At 40.6% G+C, this 25,526-nt stretch overlaps 1 protein-coding gene across 1 annotated transcript in view; it reads right to left on the bottom strand.

Moving 5' to 3' along the window:
- The window catches only part of ALDH1A2 (aldehyde dehydrogenase 1 family member A2), a 54,724-nt gene that overhangs the window by 13,142 nt on the left and 16,056 nt on the right, over positions 1-25,526 (bottom strand). Inside the window, exons 2-7 of the mRNA XM_009643977.2 lie at positions 17,758-17,862; positions 17,431-17,571; positions 15,692-15,821; positions 9,769-9,830; positions 6,949-7,077; positions 6,703-6,816 (exon numbers count right to left, since the gene is read on the bottom strand). Of these exons, the coding sequence (XP_009642272.1) occupies positions 6,703-6,816; positions 6,949-7,077; positions 9,769-9,830; positions 15,692-15,821; positions 17,431-17,571; positions 17,758-17,862 (681 nt within the window). The remainder of the gene's footprint in view (positions 1-6,702; positions 6,817-6,948; positions 7,078-9,768; positions 9,831-15,691; positions 15,822-17,430; positions 17,572-17,757; positions 17,863-25,526) is intronic.

Below are 25,526 nucleotides of genomic sequence, written 5' to 3'. Positions count from 1 at the left end.
CAGGAATGTTGGCAGAGAAAGCCCTGACTCCCCCTCCTTGTTTTGAATAGGCTTCAAGATTGATATCAGGAGTATCCCTGGATAACTTGTGAAGTACCATAGCCTTGTAAGCTGTGTGGAGGGTGAGGCAGATGTAATTTGGCCCATCTCAAAGAAAACAATTTGTTATTCAGAACAACAACAACAAAAAAGATTAAAGAAGCATTTTGCGGCACCCCTGTGCAAAAGAGCTATTTGAAGAATAGTCCTGGAAGGGTCTGTTTCTGGACTGTGAACTGTATGACGTTAAGCACTGGGAGTGTATCATGATATAAAACATTTGATTGCTGCTTATTTATGCCTTCTGTGTTTGCAAGTTTAATGTCTCTTTCAAGTGGAGACTTATGCAGTCACATTTTAAATAATTAGTGCAGAAATTCAAAAAAGTCTGTTGCCTTTCATGTTCTGTTAATTTTCAGTTCTCAGACAGAAGTCAGTGTTTCCAAATGGTATGGGTGGGTTTGCCTGTTACTGTTAAAGCACGGGAAGTCTCACAAGCCAAAAGCAAACCTCCAAGGCTTGTGATACTTCCTCTACAGCTCCGTCAGCTGTCTGGCTTCTCTGCTCCGAACCTTCCTTTGATAGCAGATACACGTTAAGGCATTAGGGAACACCTGAATGTAGGGGAACAGCAGTTGAGCTGAACAGCAGGTAATTTTCTTGCACACTGCCACAGATAAGACTGTGAAGGTAAGACTGCACAGGAAGCTATGTAGATTAAAAGATTCCATGAACAATGCAAAAATTGACAGAGGAGACATACATCTTCAGTTACTTAGGCATTTTAAGTAACTGGGCTGCCTATCTTCGCTATTAGACCTTCCTTGGCATATTGAGAGTATCTGAAGAACAGTAAGTGGTTTAAGTTACAAGAGATTGATAAAGTTTTGGGGAGATGGTATGATCAGACAGAAATTTTCTATGTTTTCTGGAATTGCAGTTTTCTCTCTCCAGCTATGGAGGCACTGGATGTCAGTGGACAAAACCTTCAAACCCATGCTGCTGCTTACTTAGTCTGTCTGATTTTTTTTTAAATTCCAGATTGTATGCAAAATCTTTCTGAGAAATATTTTAGGACTGCATGGCATGTTCAAGGTGTGTCTCCAGCAAAGACAAGTGAATTTTGAAATACTGACATGAAGAAGAGCAGCTTTATTTGACTGTGTGAGGAGCAGCCCTGAAAAGAACACAGTGAATAGTGCAGCACAAGTAAAAAGGCAACCCCAAACAGTTCCTGGAGAGAATCCTAAGGTATAAATGGCTCATTTGTTCCTGGCTCCGTGGAAGTCTGTGGCTAAACTCTTGTTAACTTTGACAGGGCTGGTAGACCACCCTACTTGTTTCAGTTTTAAGAAGGCGAATCCTTTTAACATGTATCTTTTATAGGCAAAGAGGCATGCCAGTTGTTCAAGGACAGCTCCCTAAACCAAAAACACCAAGGAAGGAAAAGGGAAACAGCTACTTTTCATTCAGGAGGCACAAGCTGTCCAAGATGTGATCAAAAATTTTCAGCAGAAGCAGGAACGAGTGATAACGTAGCCTCCCTAAATCCCCCTTATATTGAACAGGGCATGTGTGTAGCATGGTAAGCTAACAGACTTCTGAGAACAGGTCAAATCACCTTTAGGATTCTTCTTGCTAAAGTAGAAAATGCCAGGATGTAATCCTTCACGATACTCAAAACCAGCAAGAGATTGTGTGATCCAGGAGAGCTGACACAACTCATTGCTCATGCAGTAGGTAGACATTCTGTCTACATCATGCATTGTGACATTCATCTCACTTCGGAAATGAAAGGAGAATCCTGCTGAGTAAATTAGGATCAGTGGTAATACAGCTGTTAGCTACAAACATTTGTTTGGCATGAATCAATCTCGACTCTCCCGTAGTTTGCTTTGATGGTCTCTCTAGTATCTTGTTGACTAATGATGAGATCATGGTTTGTTAATCTAAGTGCATAAAGCAAACATTCGGCCAAGCAAAATGCAGACTCTTTTGCTGGGGTTTATTGCAGTTGTTTATAGACCTTTTGTTTACACAGGCATCCAAACCAATTTGTTGGATATTTATTTGGGTTACTCTACAGAACTGCATGAACACAGACCTGAATCCTATCTTTAATCTGTCTGCTTTTTAATGGGTCGTAATTTGAACAAAGTGGAAACCAGCCACTTAGGATACATTTCTTGTTGGCCAGGGCTTCAAATGTTTTGTGTGCTATCTGTAATTCTCATCTTGAGAGCGTTTAACGACTGGAGAGAGTTGTAAGCCACTCTGATTTGGAGGTAACACATTTGTTTTTGAACAGAAGTTATTAGAACTCATTAAACTTTTGCAACAAGCAAAATACAATTTTTAATCCAGCTGGTGCTTAAAATGCTCATGCTTCTAAATTTATAACTTCTTGCTCTCCATAATTTTCTCTGATCTTAAACCCAGAACATACCGCACCCAACTATTCCAGGTGCACCAGGAACTTAGGGGTATGCAGTTCCCGTTCAAATGCAGCACACATACACAGACATGGCCAGACAGCTCACAGCAGTCAAAATGGCTGTGTTGCCAAAGCCTGTAACTGAATTCACAGATTTGAGTGGAAATAAAGGCAAATGAATAGTAAAGTAGCTTCTGATGGCTGCTTTTCTCTGCTGTTTGAAGGCCTCTCCCCTGTGCTACATAGCAAAAGTACTTTCAGAAAATCGGAAGGTAATACGAAGAACCTCTCTGCATTTCTGATATGTGTAAAAATCGTCCCCCCATCAGCACTTGTCTTGGAAAAAAATGAGATCCACTCTTCATTTAACTGGGGAAGAGACTCGTATAACCTCTCCTATACTTCTGAGCTCTGCAACCCAACAGCAGACCTATGGGTAAGCCAGACATCCTGAGTTTGGATCTGTTTTTAAGCTCAAAAATATAAATTACTGAGTTTTAATCAAATTGTTGCTAGTAATATTTGAAAAGGAACTCAGATAGACAGAAATACATGGAACAGTGAAGAAGCTGAGGCAGAGAAGGGCAGAGTAAAAGGGAAAGGCGTGTATAGTGAACAACTGGGATAGTGGGGGAGATAGCTGAGCTTTACAGAACCACTCCCAAGGCCCTGGTGAGAGATTCACCCTACAGCCAGGGACCAGAAAGATCAAGGAGAAATACAGTAAGATGTAATGAGATATTTAAATTGATTATGGGCTTTCAAGGGAAGGTAGGAAAGGGATAGGAGCAAGCGTTGACATGGTCAGACTGGCTGGAAGAAAGATTGGTTTTGGCAGTTTCATCTGGCTGTGGAAGATGAGGAAAAAAACATGTCGGTGAAGCCTGAGAGGAGATTGCCATAATTAAGGAGGATCATGGATTAGCCCTGGTTCACTAAAAACAGCACTAAAAAAATAAACACTTTTGTTAAAATGCCCATACCAAACAAGCTGCTGAAGAGTATGAACCAAAGGAAGCAGAGAAGCCAAGAAAGGTGCTGGAATCCAAGAAAGGTGCTGGAATCTAAGAAGGCATGATATGTTAAAGCTTGCTTTCATACTCAGTATGATTTTCTTTCTTTTAGTGCAACAGTTGTCAAAGTGAAATGCAAAGCCTGCTGGGTGCCTGCAGAACCCTTCCTAGTGAGCTGTAGAGGGAAGAGTTTTGAGAGCCATGCACGAGGGGACTGGGAGAGGAGGTGATCCATGGGAGGGTGTTTCATAAGAAGCAGGCAGGCTATTCTTTTAATGTGCATGAACTAACCCATAAAAGGAGAGGTCAGAAGGAAAGAGGGAGAGAAGTGGAATCGAACAGTGATAGTACCACAGAAAAAGAGAGAAAAGTAAATAGTAGTCCTTAAAACAATTTTCAAAGCACTAGAGAATCTAAAAGAACCAGAAAAGAAATAGAGTGCAAACAGGACCAGTATAATAAATTAGAAATTAGTATTATAAATTAGACATCATTTATGTGTTGTCCTTGCATAGGAATTGGCCTGATGCCTCACAACAGTCAGGAGTTCCAAGAGGTACTGGACTAATGCATGGATGACAAGGCCATTGGTTACGATTAAATACAATTCTCCACATGCACCTTCGGGCTCAGGAAGTCTTTAAATTGTTGATTGCCAGAAGCTGTGAGGCTACAGCAAGGAAAGGATCACTCTACACATGCTCTCTTCTTCTATAAGCATCTGTTACTGGTCATGCTGCAAGATAAGGTGCTAGGCTGGATGGATCTTTGGTGTGGCTATGCCAGGCTTTAGTGGGTTAAGGTCACAAACTTGGCCTTTTGGCTCATATTTCTATGGATTGCATTCTAAAAATTTCGGAAAATATTAATTTTTTGTAGGAAGAGCAGCCTGTTTTCTGCCTCTAAAAAATCTTTGCAGGAAATAGATATTAATAGCCTGGGTTTTGTGATTTTTACAGGCAAATGGGGAGTTTTCATTAGCCATAAGTATATACTTCAAAGTTGAAGAATTTTTTTTTTTTTTTTAAAAAGAACCTCATGGTGAAAACTTGAGAAAAATCTGTGCTTTGTACATCTAAGCTTGAAGGTATTTGCTTTGTACTGATAGGTTTTATCATTAACTTGCTCAAGTTGAAAGTATTAACTGCCTTAACTAGCACCTGGATGAAATGGGGGAACGGAAGTTATATCGTGGTGTTGGAAATGTATCTGATGGCTATTGGAAATCCACATCACTGGAGTGTACAGTTGACGTGCCTCAGACAAGACCAGAGAGACAAAACATTTCCATTATTATTTCGTTAGAAATTGAAATCTGTTTTGGAGAAGTCAAAGACTCTATCCTGTACTCAAAGTACAGCTCATATCACAGCACTGTGTTTAAAATGTTACAATGTTGACTTGCTGTTACAAAAATTCAGTGTTACAGGAAATCAGAAACAATATGGAATAGTTTACACTAACTCTGCATTAAAACGTTCCATCTGTTCTTGCTTTAGGTTCTTAGAGAATGGCTTTTTCATCTCTGTAATGCTTTTCACTTCCTATTAGTAAGGCTTTTAAAGGCAGGCACTGAGTTAGTATAAAACCCACAGCTTTTGAGTTTAAACGCCTATTAAAACTAAAGCTGTCTGGAACTACAATAAAAATTTATTTTGGCTACAAAAGACAACTTTGAAACCTAACCCATCTGTATTTTTCCTCCTCCAAACAGTGCAACATCCTGTATCATAGAATATTTATCTTAAACAGAGACCACATATCTTTATGAAAACAATTGTTTCAACTTAATTTATGGGGGTAATCAGCTCATATTAAAGTTTTCAATATTCCAGGATGCTAATATAAATTGGTTACAGGAGATGTAATGACTAGAGTAATTCCACAGAATAATGTGAAATCTGATGTTGCCATTGTCTTAGAATGTAACCTGTGTATATTGTAATCTAAAATTGCCATAAAAAAATTCATGTACAGGCATATAGTAATTGAAAAACAACTATGTGCATGAAAATCATACGACTGCAGCTACATTTTACTGGTAATTTAGGCTCATGTATGGTGACTTCCAAACTCGATTACAGGATAATTCCACCAGAATAATTTATGTGAAATAATTGAGCTGGTCTCTGCAATCCCTGGGCCCACCGGGGAGATACCCACATACCTAGTAGGGCTGCTTGGTCAGTGAATTTAGCAACTCAAGTCAAAAACAAATTGACTCACTGTGAAGAGCAGTGTCCCCGGGATTCATAAAGCCTCCCACTGCTGCGAGTGGGAGTCAAACATATCAGGGAGAGACTGGATCCCTGGGGTTCAGCTCCCTCCATACAATAGTTTGACAGATTTTGAATTGAAAAGGGCTGGGTTTAGCACTCTCTAAATATAACCAGCCCTGAAACTCCCACTGAGATTCCTTTCTGTCTGCCTTCAGACGATGAGATAAGGCCCCTTCTCCTGTGACTTCAGTCTGGAGTACCTCTATCATTCCCACCCCAACCCTGATAACAGCCGGCTTTGCACATATTTGAGAGCAAGACATGATCTGAGTTTTGAGGGATTCGTTACTCTTTCTGTAGATTACAGCCTTCATCTTCAGACCAAACCTCCTCTGTAACATCTGCATCGTAGACTCACAGCAATACATTTTAGCATCCAGGAGAGAACTGATTCCCTTCATCTTCTGGCCAGCATCTTTCCATCATGTTGGGAACAGACACCTTGGACAAGCTCCTTTTCTCCCTGCACTCCTTCCTTTTTAGACCTCCTCCTCCTCATCCTCCTCAATATACTTAAATACAGCATCACAGTTGAAGTACATTTGCCCTAGTTTGCCCCCTTCCTCTCCCCTTTTCCCCAAGTAGGCCAAGATACACAAATTATGGATGCTAAAGCAGCATTTATGTGTGCTGTGATATACACGGGATGTTCTGCCTACTTGCATGTGATTCACATCCTCATAAGCCCACAGGAAATCCCAGCAATATTTTTCCAGGCATATCTCCTGTGCTGAGGTGCCGAGCACAGCAGGGGTCGGAGGAAAGGAGCCATTTCTGCTTTGCAAGTACTGCGGTACATAAGTTTAGTTGGGAAGGACAGACCGCTGTTATTTAGATGTAGCTCTTTTACTCAGTGACAGTGAGAAATGTAGCAGAAGGACTGTCTCCCTAAGTATTTACTCACATTTTACAGTAACGTATCTGTGAATCCTCTTACCTCAGTGGATCCAGTAAAAGCAATTTTATCAATGCCAACGTGAGATGCTATGGCTGCACCAACAATTGGACCAAATCCTGGCAAAATATTGACAACTCCTGGTGGAAAGCCAGCCTGTCAAAATAGGAATGAATGAAGGGAAGCGTGATTTATTAAAACTGACAGAGCACGTTAAACCAGGCATGTGCTGGTAGTTCCTTCCCCACAAGGAGAGACAGAGACATTATTCCTGTCAATTATTCTTACCTCCTTGATGAGGGCTCCCATATAGAGAGCGCTGAGTGGTGTTTGTTCTGCCGGTTTAATAACTACTGTATTGCCGCAGCACAGAGCTGGAGCAATCTTCCATGCAAACATCAGCAGGGGGAAGTTCCACTGTAGGAAAATATAAAAGTTGATAGATGGAAAAATATTGCAGTGGTGTTTTGTTTTCAAGATGTCAAGCTGCTACCTCACTTATTTCTCAGGCTGATCCTCAACATAAATCTTTTCCCAGCACAAAGCAAGGATTTTTTTTTTTTAATTACTGCCATTAAGAAAGTGACAACAGTGACCTTTTAGTTCTTTCTCTCTTGCTCAAAGAAATACAGCCCCGCACCCGTAATCTTTGTAAAAGAATCTTCTGTTATCTGTTAATTTTTTTAGTAACAACTTTTTATTTCATTTATTGTTTTGCAGTTGGCACTTTTAGTTCCCCCATGACAAATAGCTCTTGCTTCTGATACATTTGGAAAGAACTGTTTGTTCATGCTGAAGCATTTTTGGATGTAAATTCCCTATCCCTGAATACATCTTAAGATGTACATGTGAATGCTTGGTCAAAGCATTTCATTTTCTTGAAAACGTCTTAATGAGCAATTTACATGGAAGATGTTAAAAGAATAGTAAAAAAAACAAGTTGAGAAATGCTCTTTGCTGATAAAAAATTTGTATCATCATTAATTTCAGCTTCATTTAACTGCAACAGAAGTTGTAGTGAATTATTATTAGTTTGATGCATGAACACGTTGTGGATAAAGCTAGGAGTAGCAAGCCTTTCTGCATCAAGGCCTGATCCTAACAGGCTAAGTGGATAGTCCTGCTGATTTCAGTGGAAACGCAAGAGTAATAAAATAACTGCATTTGCACAATCACTCCTGTAAATGCACATCATAATTTCCTTTGGAAAGAAAATAGAAAATATCAGTCACAAAGAGTCAGCCACTGGCCAGAACATGTTACTGCCTGATGCATATCAGCTGCCACTCTCGCGGACATCTCTCTAGCCCCTGGCTAGCTTGAAAAAATACACAACTGTCTTTCCTTCACCGAACACCCAATTTTTTACTCCCTCAGTTGTTTATAAACTCTGGAGACAAAGTGATGTTTTAATTCCATCTCCAGTATATAAACCTGGGAGGGGAGCTATAGGGCCAACAGTGTGCTGACAGCCTGCACTTCTAATGGTATTGCAAGGAGAGCTCTGACGAGTTTTTATAGGGTAGTATATAGCCCTGTTTATGCTACAATGCTGCCAAAGAGCATATGTTTTGATGGAAGCTAGGATGTGAAAGAGGATGAGGAGTTTAGTGTTAGGCTTGCTGTTTAATTTTATTTTTGTAATAACATATTTGCTAGGGTAATGGCTAAATTCATGCAGCAGCCCAGGGGCCACACTCTGACTGGTAGCTGTGGAGGAAACATGTAACAGATTAGCAACACTGTTAGCATAGATGTATATGACAGCCATGCTGAAGTTTTGGAGGACAAACTTGGGGGAAGAATTGAACCAGTATGGTAGATGGCTGCGTACCCCGAACAAAAGAGTTTTACAAATCTAAACTAAATAAATCCTGACTTTGGTATGATCTTCAGCCCATGGCCAACTTTCTTCAACAGATCTGTCAGTTAAGCTCAATGAGACAAGCCTAAGAGATATCCAGAAATTTTGGGGTTAGATGTTGGGGTTGTTATTTTGCAAATGCTTATCCATGTGCTTGGCTGAAGAATGGGGACAGAGCTGTGGAATCATTCATTCATAAGGACCACTCGCGAGTCAAGTTAGGCGAGTGTGTAGGTGTTTGCAGGACGGGTGTAGCCACAGAGTCTCTGAGTCGTTTGCATGTTTTTCTGAGTTTCTACAGAGTGCCAAACAGAATAGCCACCCCTTAACAAAGACACGAAATAACAAATATACACAGGGAAAAAGGGCTTAACATTGTTAAAGTAATCTTTTATGCCTGCCCCTCTTTTAATGAAATTGCTGCACGTTGCTGTTTACTGGCTTTGTGGTTAACATGTACAAAATAAAAAACCAACAGCAACAAAAATTTCAGAAAATGTCCTGATTAGTTCCCCAGTGCTTTGTCAAGGAAAAAAGCTTCCATGCCATATTTTAACAGCTATATGTGAGCCTCCCATTGAAATTTCTGCCAAAGCCAGTTAACCGGTTCTTCTGACAAAGTTAGCTCCTCAGTGTAATTCCCATGAAATGTTCAGCAAGAGTATATTAAGGATGTGTATTGGGGTGTAGGGGGAGTATTAGATTTGATGAAATGCCGTGTTTTTCTCTCATAACAAATAAACATTTCATGTCTTTTGTTCGCTACACAATGTTAATTGTAGTGATACATCTCCTGGAGTTTCCTTTTCTCCTCCAGCCTTGTAAAAGAAATAGCAGGAAAGAATGGAATTAAAATGCATTACATTCTCCCAGGAACTGAGGAGCCTGTTAAATCACAGTAAAAACTAAATAAATAGAAAGACTACCACAGCAAAGCATCAATTTTCCATAAGTTGTGTGAACATCCATAACCACTGACAGCATATTAACACTGTGTTTTGCTTTGCTTGTTTTAATCATGAGAATTCTATGACTTGAGAACTTAACTCCTAATAACAGAGCCTAAACCCTATTAGCATGTTCAAATAAGCATTTGCAGGGAGGCTGTTAAAGATATGTCAACAATATGAGCTCAGCTTTTTTCGTAATGGAAAACACACATAGCTGAGGACCATGTTTTATGTGTCTTTAAAGAGAGCTGGTTCAAATGAAAATAAATAGAAAGTGCTAGTAGAGATACTCACAGGGATGATCTGTCCACACACTCCGATGGGTTCGTGTCTTGTAAACGTAAAATAATCTCCATCTGAAACAGATGAGCATGGTTACTCTCAAGTGCAGTTTGACTTGGCAGAACAAAAAAAAAATAGAGGAGGGGGGAAGCTCTAAGGATCAGCCTTTGATGGCAGTAAAAGAAATAAAGAAGTCATGGTCAATGTTTTTTCATGAGCCAGCATGGGAAACCTAGGTTCAGGAGCAACCTAACTGTTCTTTCTGTAGAACAAAGGAAGCCATCAGAAAGTAACCTGCTTTTGTTCCTTAGGAAAGAGGACAAGCCGAACTGCACAAAAAAGTGCAGTAGCAAGGAGACCTCTTGCTGGCCTCTGCTGAGTCCAGGGTGAGAGAAGTGAAGGAAGAGTCACAAAGGCAATTTCCTGAAAGGCATGACTGGAACACAGCAATATAAAGGTATATATAGAAGCAGATGTGGAATAATAGAGTAACATACATCTCACTCATCTTCCATTGAAGACACAGACAGTTTGAAGTAATGGAATGATACATCACACTCTGTAGATGTGGAATGAGCAGGGGAAGCCTGTGACTGATGTGTAATTGAGCATAATTTACTGCAGAAGACAACTCTAAGGAGAATACAGGGGTCATCATATAGCTGTGCTCTGATAGCTGACTTGTAGAACAAGGCCAGTATCAGAAATGGCCTCAAGCTAAACAGGCAGGCAGTTGAAGTTGACAGGAAATGCAGCTAGAAAAAAAGGACATCAGAGAGTAAGAGAAGTATTCACAAACCTTTTGGGCAAGATACATGTAAATAAATAAATGAAGGGACCAAGTCACTGGAAGCATGGAAATTATGGGCTTTTCTCACTGAACTTTTAACAGAAATAAGAATATGGACTAAGAAAGATCCTAACAACAAAGATGCAGGAAAAGCAGACCGCATGTTCACAAACAGCAGGTGTGAATGGTGTGAGGCTAAAGGGAATTATTTAATTAACTCTCTGATCTGGTAATTATTTTTAAGGGCCTGATGAACAAAAACGGCAAAAAGCTCCAGGGGTGAAAGGTATCATTAATTAAAGTGAGTGCCACGCTAGATCTGCAGTCCTTAACTAAAGCACTGTTGAGCTCAGGGCAGCCCGAGTCAGGTCATGAAGTAAACAGATCTGTGATTTGGGGTCAGGCCCGTGGTCTGTGAGAACCTTTCACATGGCCCGGCCTGCTCAGAGCGGCAGGCCTCTGGGCTGGCTCATTTTGCACAGCTGGTGTAAGTGACTGTCATGGGGGCTGATGGAGTTCATGCTCTTTCACAAAGCTGCACGGCTGTTGCTGCTTCAGCATTTGCCTGTGGTCTGGGAGTACATGCTGAGGTTATGCATGCTGTGATATGATGTGGGTTTCTTCCCAATTGATAAAGAGCAGGAAAATGATCTGCTCTGTGTGGGGAGCGGTTAAGGTGTTGTCTAACCGTCAGCTTTGGTAGCGTGCTTGGCCTGCATCTGTGCAAAGTAGATTTACTGCACTTTTGTACCTAAATTGAGTCTTGTAGCTGTATAAACTAGCCCAGGCTCAAACCACCTCTGAATTTAGGTCACATGATTTTCAGTGAGGCTACAGCTGAGGGAAGGGCTACGCTAAAGGCATGAGCTGAGTGTGCCCCTTGTCCTGTAGTGCTTGGTCATCTAGAAAAATTTGAATCTCTTTATTTAGAAAAATCATTTCAACCAAGTACATGATAATGATGAGAAGGTTGCCTAGACTCAATCACAGGAGATGATTTACCAGGACAGGAAATGGTCAGGCAGAGGAAGGGAGTAAGAGGAGGAAAGATTATGGTGCTTTTGCTTCCATTGTCACTGTCCAGCACAGGGGTAGGTGCTGTCCTTCACATGGCGTGAGAGCATGCAGGCAGCTGTGGCCTCTACCCCATTCAGTCTGGAGCTGCAGCCAGCCTTGTTCAGTATCGGGGAAAGACCTAACTTCACCACGGAGCATGCACTTTGGGAACCTGCTGTAATGTCCTGTACTATACATCTGGTAACAATAAATGGGTTAATTCATAAAGCTTCTTGGGTTTAAGTAAAGACTTCAGCTTGAATTTGATTAGAAATAACTTACTTTCAGGTCTGCTTATTTCTGTACGTCTACTTTGCAGGATTTGTTCAGTAGAAACCTGAGCTAGAGTAGCTAATACGTCAGCTGGGGGCCAGATACAGAATAATTATGAGAAAGGTAACAATAGTCTGCAACTAAGACAAGGGACAGAACAGAGGAAATAAAGGAAGGAGGGAGAGAGACAAGAAATTCACATCAGGAAAAGGAGGAAGAAGACAGTTGATCAGTTGGTTTGCTCTGCATTGACAAAATGTCATTGCACCATTTTGATCTCTAGATGCTTAACAACTTCCCAGTGGAGATGAGAATATTTGTTTCACAGATCGAGATGATCAGTTTGATTTTCTTGATTCACAGATGCTAGCGGTGGTTCACAGACCATAGGAAGAGTCATCAGACCAGACAGAAGTAAAGTAGAAGGCAAGATACAGAGGACATACAGGCAAAACTGTCTAAGTGCTCAAGAGGCACATAGAGGAGTCAGCTAAAAATACCAGCTTGTACTTGGTAGTACTGTGAGAGGTGGATTCTCAGCCAGAAGGATGGATGGTGACAACATAACAGTAACACAGTTATGTTAGCACTGTCTGACTTTAGATTGTCACTGCATAATCACTGCCACATGTCTGCGTGCTTCATAACATAAAGTTATAGATAACCTGAACCTGCTTGCCAAGTCAGACAAATGGTGGTTAATTCTACTGAATGTAGGCAGTGTTCTTTCTGCAGAGCAGCATTTCCCATGCAGAGCTGCTTGCCCTGCTTTCTTCCACCAGACTCCAGATGGATGCCCTTTTGACACCTACTTCCAAAGTTCATCATCTGCAGACTTACTGTTAAGATGGGATTTTTGAGGTTGCTTTCTAACAATATCTTTGTGAACATGCGTGACTTGAAGTCATTCAGAAGCTTCAGGTGCCTCTGGACAGGCCAAAGATATACCTAAGAGCTGTCTTGTCCATAATGTAAAATAAACTGTTCCCATGGCAAAATAACTCAAGACTGACAAATTGAATCACTTTTTCTGAACAGTGAGCGTAGAAAGCTCCCCTGTGCCCAGAAATTAAATAGGAGACTTTTTAAATGTTTTAGAGTTTTAAGATTAGTTTATACAAGTCATGCTAATGACACTCATTCTAAGATGCTGTTGCTGCTGATTGTTACTCTTACCCTTCTTCTAGCTGGCAGCCAGAAGAACGTTGCCTGAGAGGGATCTGACAGTCTGATCCTATGTCCAATCCAAAAATTTGTCTTAGAAGGGTTTTTAAAATATTCTCAGCTGATGTAAACTGGTATTCTTCAGTCCTCGCTGATATGAATAGAGTCAGATCAATTTGCAGCTGCTTAGCACCTGGCCCAAAGATTTTTATTTTTTAATCAGAAAGAAAGCCCCGTTTATCCAGGGATCTCACTTTGGGACAGCAATACCTTCCACAGATGTGTTTGCTCAGATTTCCATCAGGAGTCTCCATCCCAGATATTTTAGTTGCATAACAATCATATACAGTCACATGCATCATATAGCAGGACACAGCCAGCAACAAGTGGGTGAGGAGAGCCAAGTTGGTTCTTTAAGCTGTATCATATCATATATTGATTTAAAGATACATTTTTGCTTGCATTCACTTTATTAGTTTAACAGTTTCTAGTTTAGCCTCAGTCTGTTTTAATTTAAATCATCAAGGCTTTACTCCTGGGAGCAAGCAAAGGGCAATCTGAAGGTTTTAGCAGCTCTGGGACCAAAAGGAATGTGACTGTAAAACGCACTGTTCTTCTACTTGTCTATCACTTGCCTATTTTTATTTTAGAGGAAAAGAAAACCTCAACAGAAACAGATGAAAGATCAGGAGGTTTCAGATTTATTAGCACACTGAACAGAAAGAGAAGGACATTTAATAGGGTTTTTATTTTGGTTTTGTTGTCTTGTTTGGTTTCCTTTGATGAGCTGATGGTAAGTGAATGTAAAGAGCACCATTGTTTAACAGTGGCTTTGCTCTAAAATAGCTTTATGAGGATGACAAATTTATGGTGTGAGACTAGAGGAATACAGAAGATTGTTAAACCAAGAGGAAGAACTAATTGATACCCTGAAAATCTGTGAATGGATTTGGAATTCTACACTACTGATAACTGTGTGTGTTAGCACTGAAGTTTGCATTTAGGAAGGCCTGCTGAAAATGTGCCTTCCTCGCCCCCAGCATAGCCCACCTCACTGAAAAAATCAGGGTTTTCATCGGATATGCTACTTGAGGACACGAATAAGCAGAGAATATTCATTCTCCTTAACTTGGCAATGCCTTTTGGTGACTGACCTAAATTCTGTGTACCTGTGGCACTAACGAGTAAGAAGGAGGCATTCACTGACCACGGACAAAGGGATTAGGGAACAGGAAATTTGCTGAATATATGGATTTATGGTGTGCTCAGGACTTTTGCATGTTTAAATGTGAAGTGCAAGCAGCAAAACCAGGATTTTTGAATCTCAGCCTAAATGACTGTGGAAATCTCAGAGAGTCCTTACAGGAGAGTCTACACCTGAAATATTGATATTGTCAGTTCTTTGGTGAAAATATACTAGTGATGATAAACAGTACACACTGCAATTTTAATAAGCTGAAACACCATGACGAGTAATGCTGCAATAAGAGTTACATGGTCTGTTTTCCTTCTGAAAATTTTGGGGCCACATTTTCAATTTATCTGCTTGCCTAACTTTGATAGTTTTGTGTTTTGCTGTACAGAGGCAAGCTAGCGTACTGCAGATACTGTGTTACATAATGTAATTTTATGGAAATAGATGGGCAACACCAAAATTCATTTACATATGAGTGTGCCTTCCTGGTCTCCTTCAGTAAAGTGGAATAAACATGCATGTGCAATGAACAGTGTACACCACTGAAGCCAAAAGAATCCATAGAATAAATGTTGGTTTTCCTTACTGTTTTTCCAAAGACTTATTTTATGTAGGTAAAAGGTGAGTACATTTACCTTAATGACTGCACCTGCATAAAATCATTCTTTGCTAACATGTGCCATTTTTCATAATCATAGCAGTTGGTACGTCTAGTCCAGATGGCAAATGAATATGTTAGCAACAGAAAATTCAGCCTGTATTTGTTAAACAGCTGGGAGGGAGGGGCAGGAGGAAGAGACTTGTTAAATAAAAATAATGGTAAGGATTTTTTCTTTTCTTATCTCTTTAGCAAAAACTAAGAGTAGAATAACTAATTTCCTAGCACTCATAAAGATTTATCTCATACATATAGTATAAAACTCATCCCACTGACTAATTTGAAGAAGCATATATAACAAAATATATATATGTAGAGTTCTCTATAGTTACATTACAAACTCAAGGTACACACAAATTTGGATCCAGCATTAGTCCCAAGTAAAATAATTTGCATAGGCAGTAAGAAGACATATATAAACAAGATATATATGTAAGCATACTGTTTCTTAAACAGGCAGCTAACACTATTTTCATGTGTTCCGAGGTATTTGTCAGGCTCATACCACATCCATTTTTATAAGCGTAACAATATTTAAATGTAGTTATTGAGCTATCGCTTTCTCAGATGGGACACATGCAAAAGCAAGAAAACACTCTTTGGGATGTGCATGCAGGGCAGAACAATAGCAGGTCATCTAGTCCAGCCCTTGCTGACTTTTAAACATCTGCTTCAGCAACATACTGCATGGTTTAAGACCAAACCAAGGTTATCTTCTACCTTTCACGCAGCCGTAATCTATTAAGCCATTTGGCCATGAGAAGGTTTAGGTGCGTACCTGTGCTTTAATCCTCCTTACCTACAGGAATGGTCATTCCATGGATTTTGTCTGCCCAACCGGCGTAGTACCTCAGGGTTTTTATGACTCCCTGAAGATCTACGTAGAAAGCTTGCAAGAAAGGTTTGCCACTGTTCAGTGATTCCATAGTCTAGAGGACAAGAAAAAGTTAAAGACATATAAGCACAGTAGCATTTTTAGACTATTGTACTTAAGTATTCACTGTCTTAACAGCTGTTCAATTGTGACAGATTTTAATGAAGACCAACCAGTTACACCTTGGCATAGTCTTAACTCACAAGGTTCAGAACACCTATCTGATCCCCTTTGTTACTTCTTTTTGCAAATGTGAATAAAAATCATTGTCCTTAAAAAAAAAAAATCCGATTCCTTCGGGAGTATTCTGGAATGACTGTGATTTTAAGAACGTGTGTGTGCGTGTGTGTTTATGTGTGTCTGTCTGTCTTGTGCATTTCTCTGTGTGTCCACATGCATGTACACACATGCCTGTGTGTATTTTGGACCTAATAGCCACTGTGTTTGGTCCAGATATATAAATGCTAAATTGCTTTAATCAGGAGCCAAGATAAAAATGCCTGTCAAACTAGGTTCTGTTATGTTAATGATAACAGCTGAGAAGGGGCTCCTTGTAACCCCATATTAATGATCTGAATCCATAAAGAGAAGAATGGACATATCCCTCTTTATATAATTGATGTGAATATAAAAATTTCTCTATATGGCTGCCAAGACTCCTGCTGAGGTCTGAGATATCTATACTGTACAGCCAGTTTATTTATTGCCATCAAATAAACAAACTCTCCTCTAGGGAAGCTCATAAATTAACAAGCTAATGTCCTTATTTTTAAGTTAATATTCCTATTTTTAAAAGTATCTTATAAGCTATCCTCTTAGGGGCTCCTAAGATCATTTAGCAAAAAGAATCCAATAAAATCTTCTAAGATTTTGAGTAGCTTAACTCCTTCTCAATAGCTGTCTAATAGAAATAGTTAAGAATGGGCAAAGTACGCCCATGTGCAACACACCAACCATCAAATGGGTTTCTATAGAGAAGAATGGAGGCCTAATTCTGCACTGACTTATATCCCCAAGAGCAATTAACGGCATTGCCTGCAGTGCAATTCAGTAAAGAACTTGGCTCTAGAAATACAAATCAAATGACAGGCAGAGTAAACTTGATTTGCTGTGCACTTCCTTCTCCCTGTGGCGATTTTACAGTATACACTGGTGGTAAGATGATTTAAGTGTTGACAAAGCTGGAATTAAGATGTTCACCAGCTTAGTTCAAAGCACTTGACATGCGGAAAACAACATTAACAATGCCACCGTTTAGATGGCTTCACACGTGAGTGAAATAGTGCAATAGCCAGAACTCATGTTACCAGTTGAGTGTCAGTAAGCATTTCACCTGCCACTTCAGTCATATCTGCACAAATCACTTCACTCAGTCTTCCATTTTTCATTTTAGAAAAGTTACAGGCGTGCATAACAGGCATACATGTGTGTGCACAGCCATTCATTTGTCTGATCTCCAAATTAAAGCTCTTGTGAGTCAATTGGAAGACTCTTGCTGACTTTTATAAGCTTTGGATCAGGTCTTAAGTAGAGTCAGCCATCTTAGCCATCAAGCTGAGTGTCATTTTCAAATACAATTCATATTAACACATCTATGATCTCATTTGCTCTCAGAATCTAAAACTGACAGGTGATTTGACTGTTGCTTTTCATGTGCCACTTACAGCGAGAATTGCCCTGTCTCTTTCGACCAAGTCTGCGAGCTTATCCAGAAGATGACCTCTTTCTGATGCATCCATTCTCCGCCAGACTGAACCTAGAGAAAAAGCAAGGCGAGCTGCCCTCACTGCTTTGTCCGTATCAACCTGCCAAGAAGGAAGAAAAAAACCAAAGGCACTGAGGTAAATAACATTACCATGAAATTTGCTGTTGTACAACCTTAGTCACCCGATGGGGATTGGAACTGTGATAAAGAACTGCCCAACAATGCTATTCTGGACCTGCTGCTTTGATCTATTTATACATTTCTACCCATTCAGGGGATGCATTACCTTGTCAGCTTCCTGGATCTCACAGATCTGCTCTCCTGTTGCTGGATTATATACTGGGAATATTCTCCCACTTTCAGAATTCTGCCACTCATTATTGATGAAAATCTAGAAAAGGAAGAAAAGTCATCAGTCCTCCTATAGGAACAAACGGTAAAGTATATAACAACAAACTCCTGAGAAAGGCTGCAGATTCTACCACAAGAGAGTTGAAACATGCCTGTGAAAATCAGTTTTCAAGAGTTCAGGCTAAGGGTCAGCCCCTGATGTCTTTCTGTATTCTGTGGCAGTGTTACTATAGGAGCAACATCAAACGCTAAATAACTTGGTTGACATTCAAATTTGGTTCAAACACTGTAAGAAAGAAACTAAAAAAAGGAAATACCTGTATCAGAGAAAAAGCTGTGAAACTGCTGGAGGCAAGACAAGGATTTGGAGTAATCATTCAATTCAGTAAGTAAACATTTAGTCACTGATACAAGCCAGTCAAAGCTGAATAATCTCAAACATCACTGTTCTTCAATACACGGTCACTTGATTATGGCTACAGTGATGGCTTGCAGCACAGAATTAACTTGCTTATCTGCTTGGAACAATGGAAATTGTTAGATTCTGTCAGTGTTGACATAATTTTAATTGCCACGGGCAAACCAAATTTGTATTGTAATGGTGCTGACAACAGCTGTCTTGAGAGAGGTAATGACAAATGAGTTTATTTAAAGTAGATTTTTAGTGGTAGCTGCATACATGCCAGTTATTTTCTACTGAATGACTTTCAAGAACAGGATGCAATTATTTATCAGCAAATATGAAATAAGTCACTCCAGGAAAATGACTGAGTGATGGGTTTTCCAGGTATTCAGACTCTTCTTGTCCTTGAAATCTTTCTAAGAATGAAAGTGCTTAGTCCAAGCACCATGTGGGTTCCTTGGAGTTCAGGTATCAGAGTTCTTCCATTGTATCCCATGAAATATAACTTGAAATGTATAAAGGGAGATACTAGTCCTTTCTAGTCAAAGAATAGTATGATGCAATTATAGATCAGTTGCTGATTTTTTAGACCTGGAATATAATGATAGGCGCACCAGCCTGCCAACTAAGTAGTTTAAAACAGTCTAACTTAAGTGTTTGTCTGATCAAAATGCTGGGTGTTTAAGGGAGGAGGATCACCAAAGCTTTAACATACCTGGCAGGAAGGAAAGAAGGAAACAAGTAGAGAGCTAGTCATAAATTGATGAGAAGAAACTGAGCTGGGAAAAAACCCCAAAACTATTCTAGCAAAAAAAGCAGCCAAGAGACAATATGGTCAGAAAGCTCAAGGTGAACAGTTGCAATGCCAAGGGGTATAAAGTGTCCAGAAAAGAAAAGAACATGGTGAGGACACCAGTGCGCCTGTGAATTTTAAATAAAGTAAAGAAATTGCACACTCATATTTGCACATGAAGGCAAAGATGCATCTGTAGAGTTTTCCGTTACCAGATATGAGCTTGTTCAACCTATTCTCCAAGCCAAATGGAAGCCATGTAGCTGTGTTCTTCTCAGCAGGGCTTATTAGCTCAGGCTCAGTGCCACACTAACTGCAGTGACGTAGGTTCTGGTTCAGAGCTGACTCATGTCTGGCTGACTCAGGACATGGGCAGAAGGAACCCGTGCCTGCCTGAAAAAGACCCTGGTGATATAACAACTGTGCATAGAAACCAACCATTACGTGTGCTTTTGCTTTTACGGATGTGTTTCCGTTGTGTTTCCTCATCCTCCCTGTGCCTCTAGCCTCAGCCACTTTGCTGTGTGCCCTTCCATCCATTTCAGAGTCCGTCCTTTCTTTCATGTCCCCCCCGCTTTTTGTTTTGGTTTTCAGAGGTAGCTGAACCCAGGACCTTCCGCAACATCACCCATCTATCACTTCCTTTGCACACTGTATTTATCTTGAACCTGTTCATGGCTGTGGACTGTAAAGCTCAGGTGTCGTCCTGCTCAGCGATTATACTGCTTTGCAAACCAAAGTATTGGCCCCATTAGGACATTTTGGAGCTAACCCAGCCAAAATAAGATAATGAAAGAATCTCCAATACGATCTCTAGTGATTAACACCATAAGCTGAAATCCTCCAGTGTATCATTGTCACTTTTTAGACTGTAAGTGAAACATAGAAACTCTGAGATCTGTGACCTATGTGGAAGAATGGATTTTACTGTCATCCTTTCCACTGAGTTCGGTGGAGTTAACTCCATGCCCAGAGTGTGGGGGCTGTGCTGAGGAGGGAGGGGAAGGAAGAAAGGCTTGCAGCTTTGGGAACAGATGGCTAAAGGAGATGTAAGAATGTTTGTTTAAGGTTACAGTATGTACATAAACACACAGGTTCCTCGTGTGATCTGTCTGGAAAGAATAAAACAGTTAGGTTGAGTACAAGAACCTGAGAAGTGGAGGCAACCGCAATTCAGTACTCTTCCCTTACAGGAGTGGTCTGTTCTTTTTTAAAAAAATTAAAAAAATGTTAACTACAGTCTGCTGGGATGTACAGCTATCATCAGGTTTGCTATAGTACACAGGACACGTATTTGTTCTTAAAATACATTTCACCATAAGAGTAAGAAATGGTGCCTTGGAATTACAAGAGAGCATTGCAATTCAAGTTGACTGGAACTACAAGGTGTATTATTTTAATGAATGCTCTACTTATCCCACAGATTTAGAAAAAGAACAGGAATAGCAAATATTTCAGATAGGACATGGAAAGGATCTATTTGGCATAAAGTTAGAGTTGAAGGCAAGAGAAATTGCTACTGTTAATGGTTAATGTTAGTTTCTTCCTGTTCCACTTTCTATAAACAAGGTATTGCCTATACAAGCTCATTACTGTAAACTGAGCACATTTAAATTGGCAGTAAAATCAGAGTATTTACTCTAGTGCACAAATAAAGTACCTAGTCCCATGTTTTGGAACAGTTTCAAGTCTTGAAATGCAGCAGCTGGCAGCTTTACAAGCAAAACCTTACACTTAAATAATTCACATTTGAAAGTTTTAGGTGTTCTGTGTCAGGTAGTACCATTCAGCAGATATTCCTACCACCAAGACGCAGATTCTTTTGCAATAAATTTGCATTCACAAGGGCTTTTATAACTCTTCCAGCACTACTGACTCCAGTGGCTGTTGATTAAACGTATATATCCTGTACATTTAATCTGACTTTCATTATGGCCACTTCGTAAAAATGCCATGAAATGGACAAGCGATGACACATTGCAAGAACAAGGAATCCCTGCAAAGCCTCAAACTGGGTTTTTTTTTCTGCCTTATTTATAGTGACCATGGTAAAGGCTAACGCTAAATCAGGGAGAATATTTGACAGCAAATGTTCCTATCTATGGATTATATATAACCCATCCTAAACACCAGATGAAAAAGGGGTAACCCTAGAAAAAAGAAGGGCTTGCTTCCATGTAAATCATGCTACAAATTGGACAACACCCAGTGAGTTCATTGTTCAACCTCAATTGTGAAGGCTATTCACATTTACTATTCCCCTGGAATCAATGTTAATTAAGGCTGACCGGGGCTATAAATCAGCCTTTGGGTTTTTACAACTTAATTCAGCATTAAGCATATATATGTAAATAAAAGGTAACTGATTAACCACTTGAGTTTTCCAGGAGTTACTGAGGTAATTTGTTTTTGTTTGGGTCCTAGTGTTACCTTTTGTGATTTTGCAATAAGGAAAAGAAAAAGTATATAGTATGTCATGTATTTGCTATGTGGTATTGTGAGTAGTTAAATAATCTGGCCTGTTGGGTGCTATCCACTAAACTGTGCCAAAATGGAAAGGGGAGAACAGAACACTTGAAAAATTTTGGAATATGTGAGCATTTAGTTTGCCACAGACTCTCAGTAGAGCCAGTAACTGCAGCAATGTTAGAGCGGGAAGAGAAAAGGCAAACCTTCCTGTTTTACCTACTTAGGTGTCCCTGTCAGTACAGTGATTTGGCCAAGAACAAAGCCAACTGGCAAAACAGACGATGCCTCTTGAAAGCGAGGGGTCTGGCTGTAGTTGGTGTGCAACAGTCTAAGGAGGAAAGGAAATACTATGTGTTCACCAGCAACGCCGCCTAAGGCAAGAAGCAGGACAGGGCAGCAGCTGAGGTGGTGGGTGGGTGAGGGGTGGGCGCTTGGGATGAGGAAATTTCAAACAGGCCTTATGGTGTAAGAGGTGCAGTTGGAAGCTGCCAGTTGCCCCTGTGAGCGTGCCCTTAGCGTGTCATCATTCTCATGAGACCTCATCATAAAGCGCACTTGATAATTTCTGTTCCTTTCCAAATGAAAGATGGAGAGGGCATGGCATTTTCCTAAAAGAACAGGCACATCCCTCTTGGTACTGACAATAACCTCTTCCTCACATATACGTGTTCTCACAGACCTTTTGCTAGAACTTTGCAATCTTTACATCCCACCACGTATTTGCTAGGTTCAAATTCTACCCATGGTTAATTACATACAGCCACTTCTGACAGATTTCCATAGGACTAATCAAGGAAGCAATCTGACCCATGCTACAGGGCTCATGACTGTTCAGCACCTTTGAGATACTGTAGCATACAAAAAAGTATACAAAGGAAAAGTAAAATTCAAAGTTATCCTGTAAAAATTCAAGTTACTTTGAGACTGCACTGACATGTAGTTGGAAGGAAATTATATAGTGCATTTTGCATAAGACCTGCATTTCAAAAGCATTATGCATTGAGTTCAATAGCATTTTTGGATGCTCATCAGTGTTGAATTCAAGCCAAGAGTAAATGTTTTTAGCATAAAGCAAAGCAAATTAAGCTTTGCAAGTAAACATCTACAATATCTTGTTTAAGTAGCCATCTGTCCCAGTTGGCTTACTAATAATTAGCAACTTAATGCTCATTTCAAACCATGCAGGTAATTGGAATGGTAAGTAGTCAAAGAGAAACGGATGTGTACAAAACCAGGCTGAACAATCTGATCTGCCCTGGGTTTGGAAAATGGAACTGGTTTTTAAATTCACTGGGGATTCCTGCATGCTCACTGCCTCTCTTTTCTTGTATTGTCTTCTCTGAAAACCTAGAGAAAAAAAGTAATTTGGGCTCCTTTAATTCATAAGATTAATCAACACAGGTGGCAACAATGTAACTTTTCATTTCCTTTCTTGAAAACGTTCTCAAATGATGTGTGAGTGAAATGATGATCTACATTCTTAATTTGATACTGCTTGGTGATGATGTCATCAGACATTTTCTTCAGGCTCCCCAGCTGTATAAGTAAGAACTTCAGCCAGTGGACAGACAGCGGCCTAGCATTCAGCTCTTTGGAGGTGGAATTATTTTCCCATGGATTTAATAAACAATGTTTTTGTGCTGTTGCAGCTCCAGAAATGTTTTTTGGTACAGGAAGAGGATTTTTACATCCAAATAATAATGGCTTCCCACAGGAGATACCGTTCTGGATGAATGGAGGAAGGAATGGGAATTTCCTAACTCAATTGATTTAGTAGCTGGTTATAGTTTTGTTCCATCAAAGATCTTTTTTTCATATGTGACTTTCTCCTTAGAGAGCCTTTGACGTTAAATCTGCAAGGATGGGGGAGGGGGCATCAGATGCCAAAGTACTTTATAAATAAAGAATCACAGCTGTTCGGCGCTCAGCATCTTCTCATAGCTGGAGGCAATAAGAAATACATAATGGCACTTTTGGGGGGAAGGGGGGGTGGCATACAACAATTTGAGAGGCATGCAAAAAATCCAGCAGCAGCATTTCCCTTGGTAAATACTGCATAACATCACAGATACCGGGCACCTGTGCCTCAGTCTGGTCAGGAAATCTCATATCCTTTCCCATCTCAGCAACTTCATTTCCTCTCCTTTGGCAACATTTCCAAGAGCCCTAACGATTAGTACAATTGTAAGGGAATGAAGTAGAAGAGAGCACCAATCAGAGGTGCAGCTTGTTTATTTTCCTGAGCTTTGTTTTCCTTCACTTTTATGGCTGTCTTGATACGACAAATCTCTCACATTCTAGCCAGAGCGTGTTGCGGGGCACTCCTGGGAGTGACTGGAAACCAACAGCTGGCTACGGAATCAGCGAAAACCTGGTTTATAAGTAGACACTAGGAAAGCAAAAGCCAACCCTGGCAGAGCGATTGCTGACTGGCCAGCGACTGATCAGCAGTGCCATTCTACTTTATTTTTATGAAGGGGATTGTTCAGGTGAACAGCAAGAGTCACTCCTCCTTGCTGGAAGTTCACAAATCGTGAGTAATGGGCCACGGACTTTGAGGCCAACCTCCCCAAACAGTCCCAGGGCAGAACCCTGCTTCTCAAGGCAACCCGCGAATGAGCCTTTCGTTGGGCAGTGCCCATGACTGCGTGCCTTTCAAACGATACACCTACCTAAATCAAGGCAGGCTGGCTGCCTTAAGCATACCAACAGACATGGGTACCATATCGTTCATTAGAGTTATCGCATATTAGTCCTGCAGAATTTACCTGGATTTTGGACCTTGTAATGAGATGCCTTTCAACTGTGGAGGCACTGTAATTGTTTTAAGAAGAGTAACAGTGAACTGTACATGAGTAACACTGAACTTTGCACTAAATTTAATTCTGGCAAGCAAGCTCCTGCGGACATAGCTGGTTTGCAGCCACTAGAGGTCCAATCCCACCCACAGTAAAATAAAAGGAAAAATCCAACTAGTTTCAGTGGAAGCTGAATCAGGCCCCAGCTGATGAAAAGGAAGCAATGGCAACAACCTCCAGAGGGACGTTTGTACTGGGAGACAAAGCATTTTCACTGGAAACCTGACACCTGCTCTAGCGCCTGTGAGGCCTGTGAGGGCCAAACAAAACCAGAAAATGTTGATTTTTAAAAAATTTTTCTTCTTTGGCTGCTGGGTTGTCCTGGCTCCTTCCCTTTCTTTACCTCCCTGCCCTCTCTCCACCCCCTCCCCCAAAAGACTATTTGAAAAGGAAGGGCTCTTTTTAAAGCTGTCTGTGTTTTGGGGTGTTGGGCTTTTTTGAAAAGTCATTTTGGCCTCAGAGCCAGAATGTCATGGCTTTTAGACATGGTCTACCATAAATGGGAGTTTCCTTCAGAAACCCAAGCTTGACATTTCACTCAAGAAATCTAGAGTCCAAAATTCAAAGCATACAGAAAGGGTTGGAGAATTTTAAACATCTACAAACATACTACAGCAGGAAGATAAAAAAGTGGACTCAAAGGAAAATGCACAAGAAGTGAACGTGGCTGCTCTGGTGTCGCTGTCAGCGCAGCAGTACAGCAAAATCTAGTAGAATCACATTTATGCAACCCAAGTCTTGTGCCAAGGGTGCACATCTAGATGAGAAAACTAGAGTGTTCAGCTTCTCTGGATGTAACTTCCAAGTAGCAAGGCCTGAGCCAAGCCTACTTGAAATCAAAACCAGCCCTTGACAACAGTGGACTTTGGACCAGAAGCCAAGTATTTAAAATAGGTGAATACATCAAAGTCTCAGTGACATTTCAGCGTGTGTAAATGAAGTCAGACTTCAGCATGGCAGACATAAACTGGAGGAGGATTCATATAATCTGTCACCTAATGGTGGCATCTAACACAGAAGCTCTCCAGTCCCTGTGGGGTGGGGGAGAGGGAGAGGAACAGACAGGGGAAGAAGAACTTCCCCTCCGGGCAGCACCCACCACCTCATGGGTGCGTTGTCACCCATCACCACCCCCCCACTCCCCCCCCCCCCACGTGGGGCCCCGCTCCCCCGCGGCTGGG

This window comes from Egretta garzetta, unplaced genomic scaffold, assembly GCF_000687185.1.
Source record: "Egretta garzetta isolate BGI_Z169 unplaced genomic scaffold, ASM68718v1 scaffold287, whole genome shotgun sequence".
NCBI classification, from domain to species: Eukaryota; Metazoa; Chordata; class Aves; order Pelecaniformes; family Ardeidae; genus Egretta; species Egretta garzetta.
The sequence above is the reverse complement of the archived record's forward strand: the minus strand, read 5'-3'. Positions and strand labels throughout refer to the sequence as shown.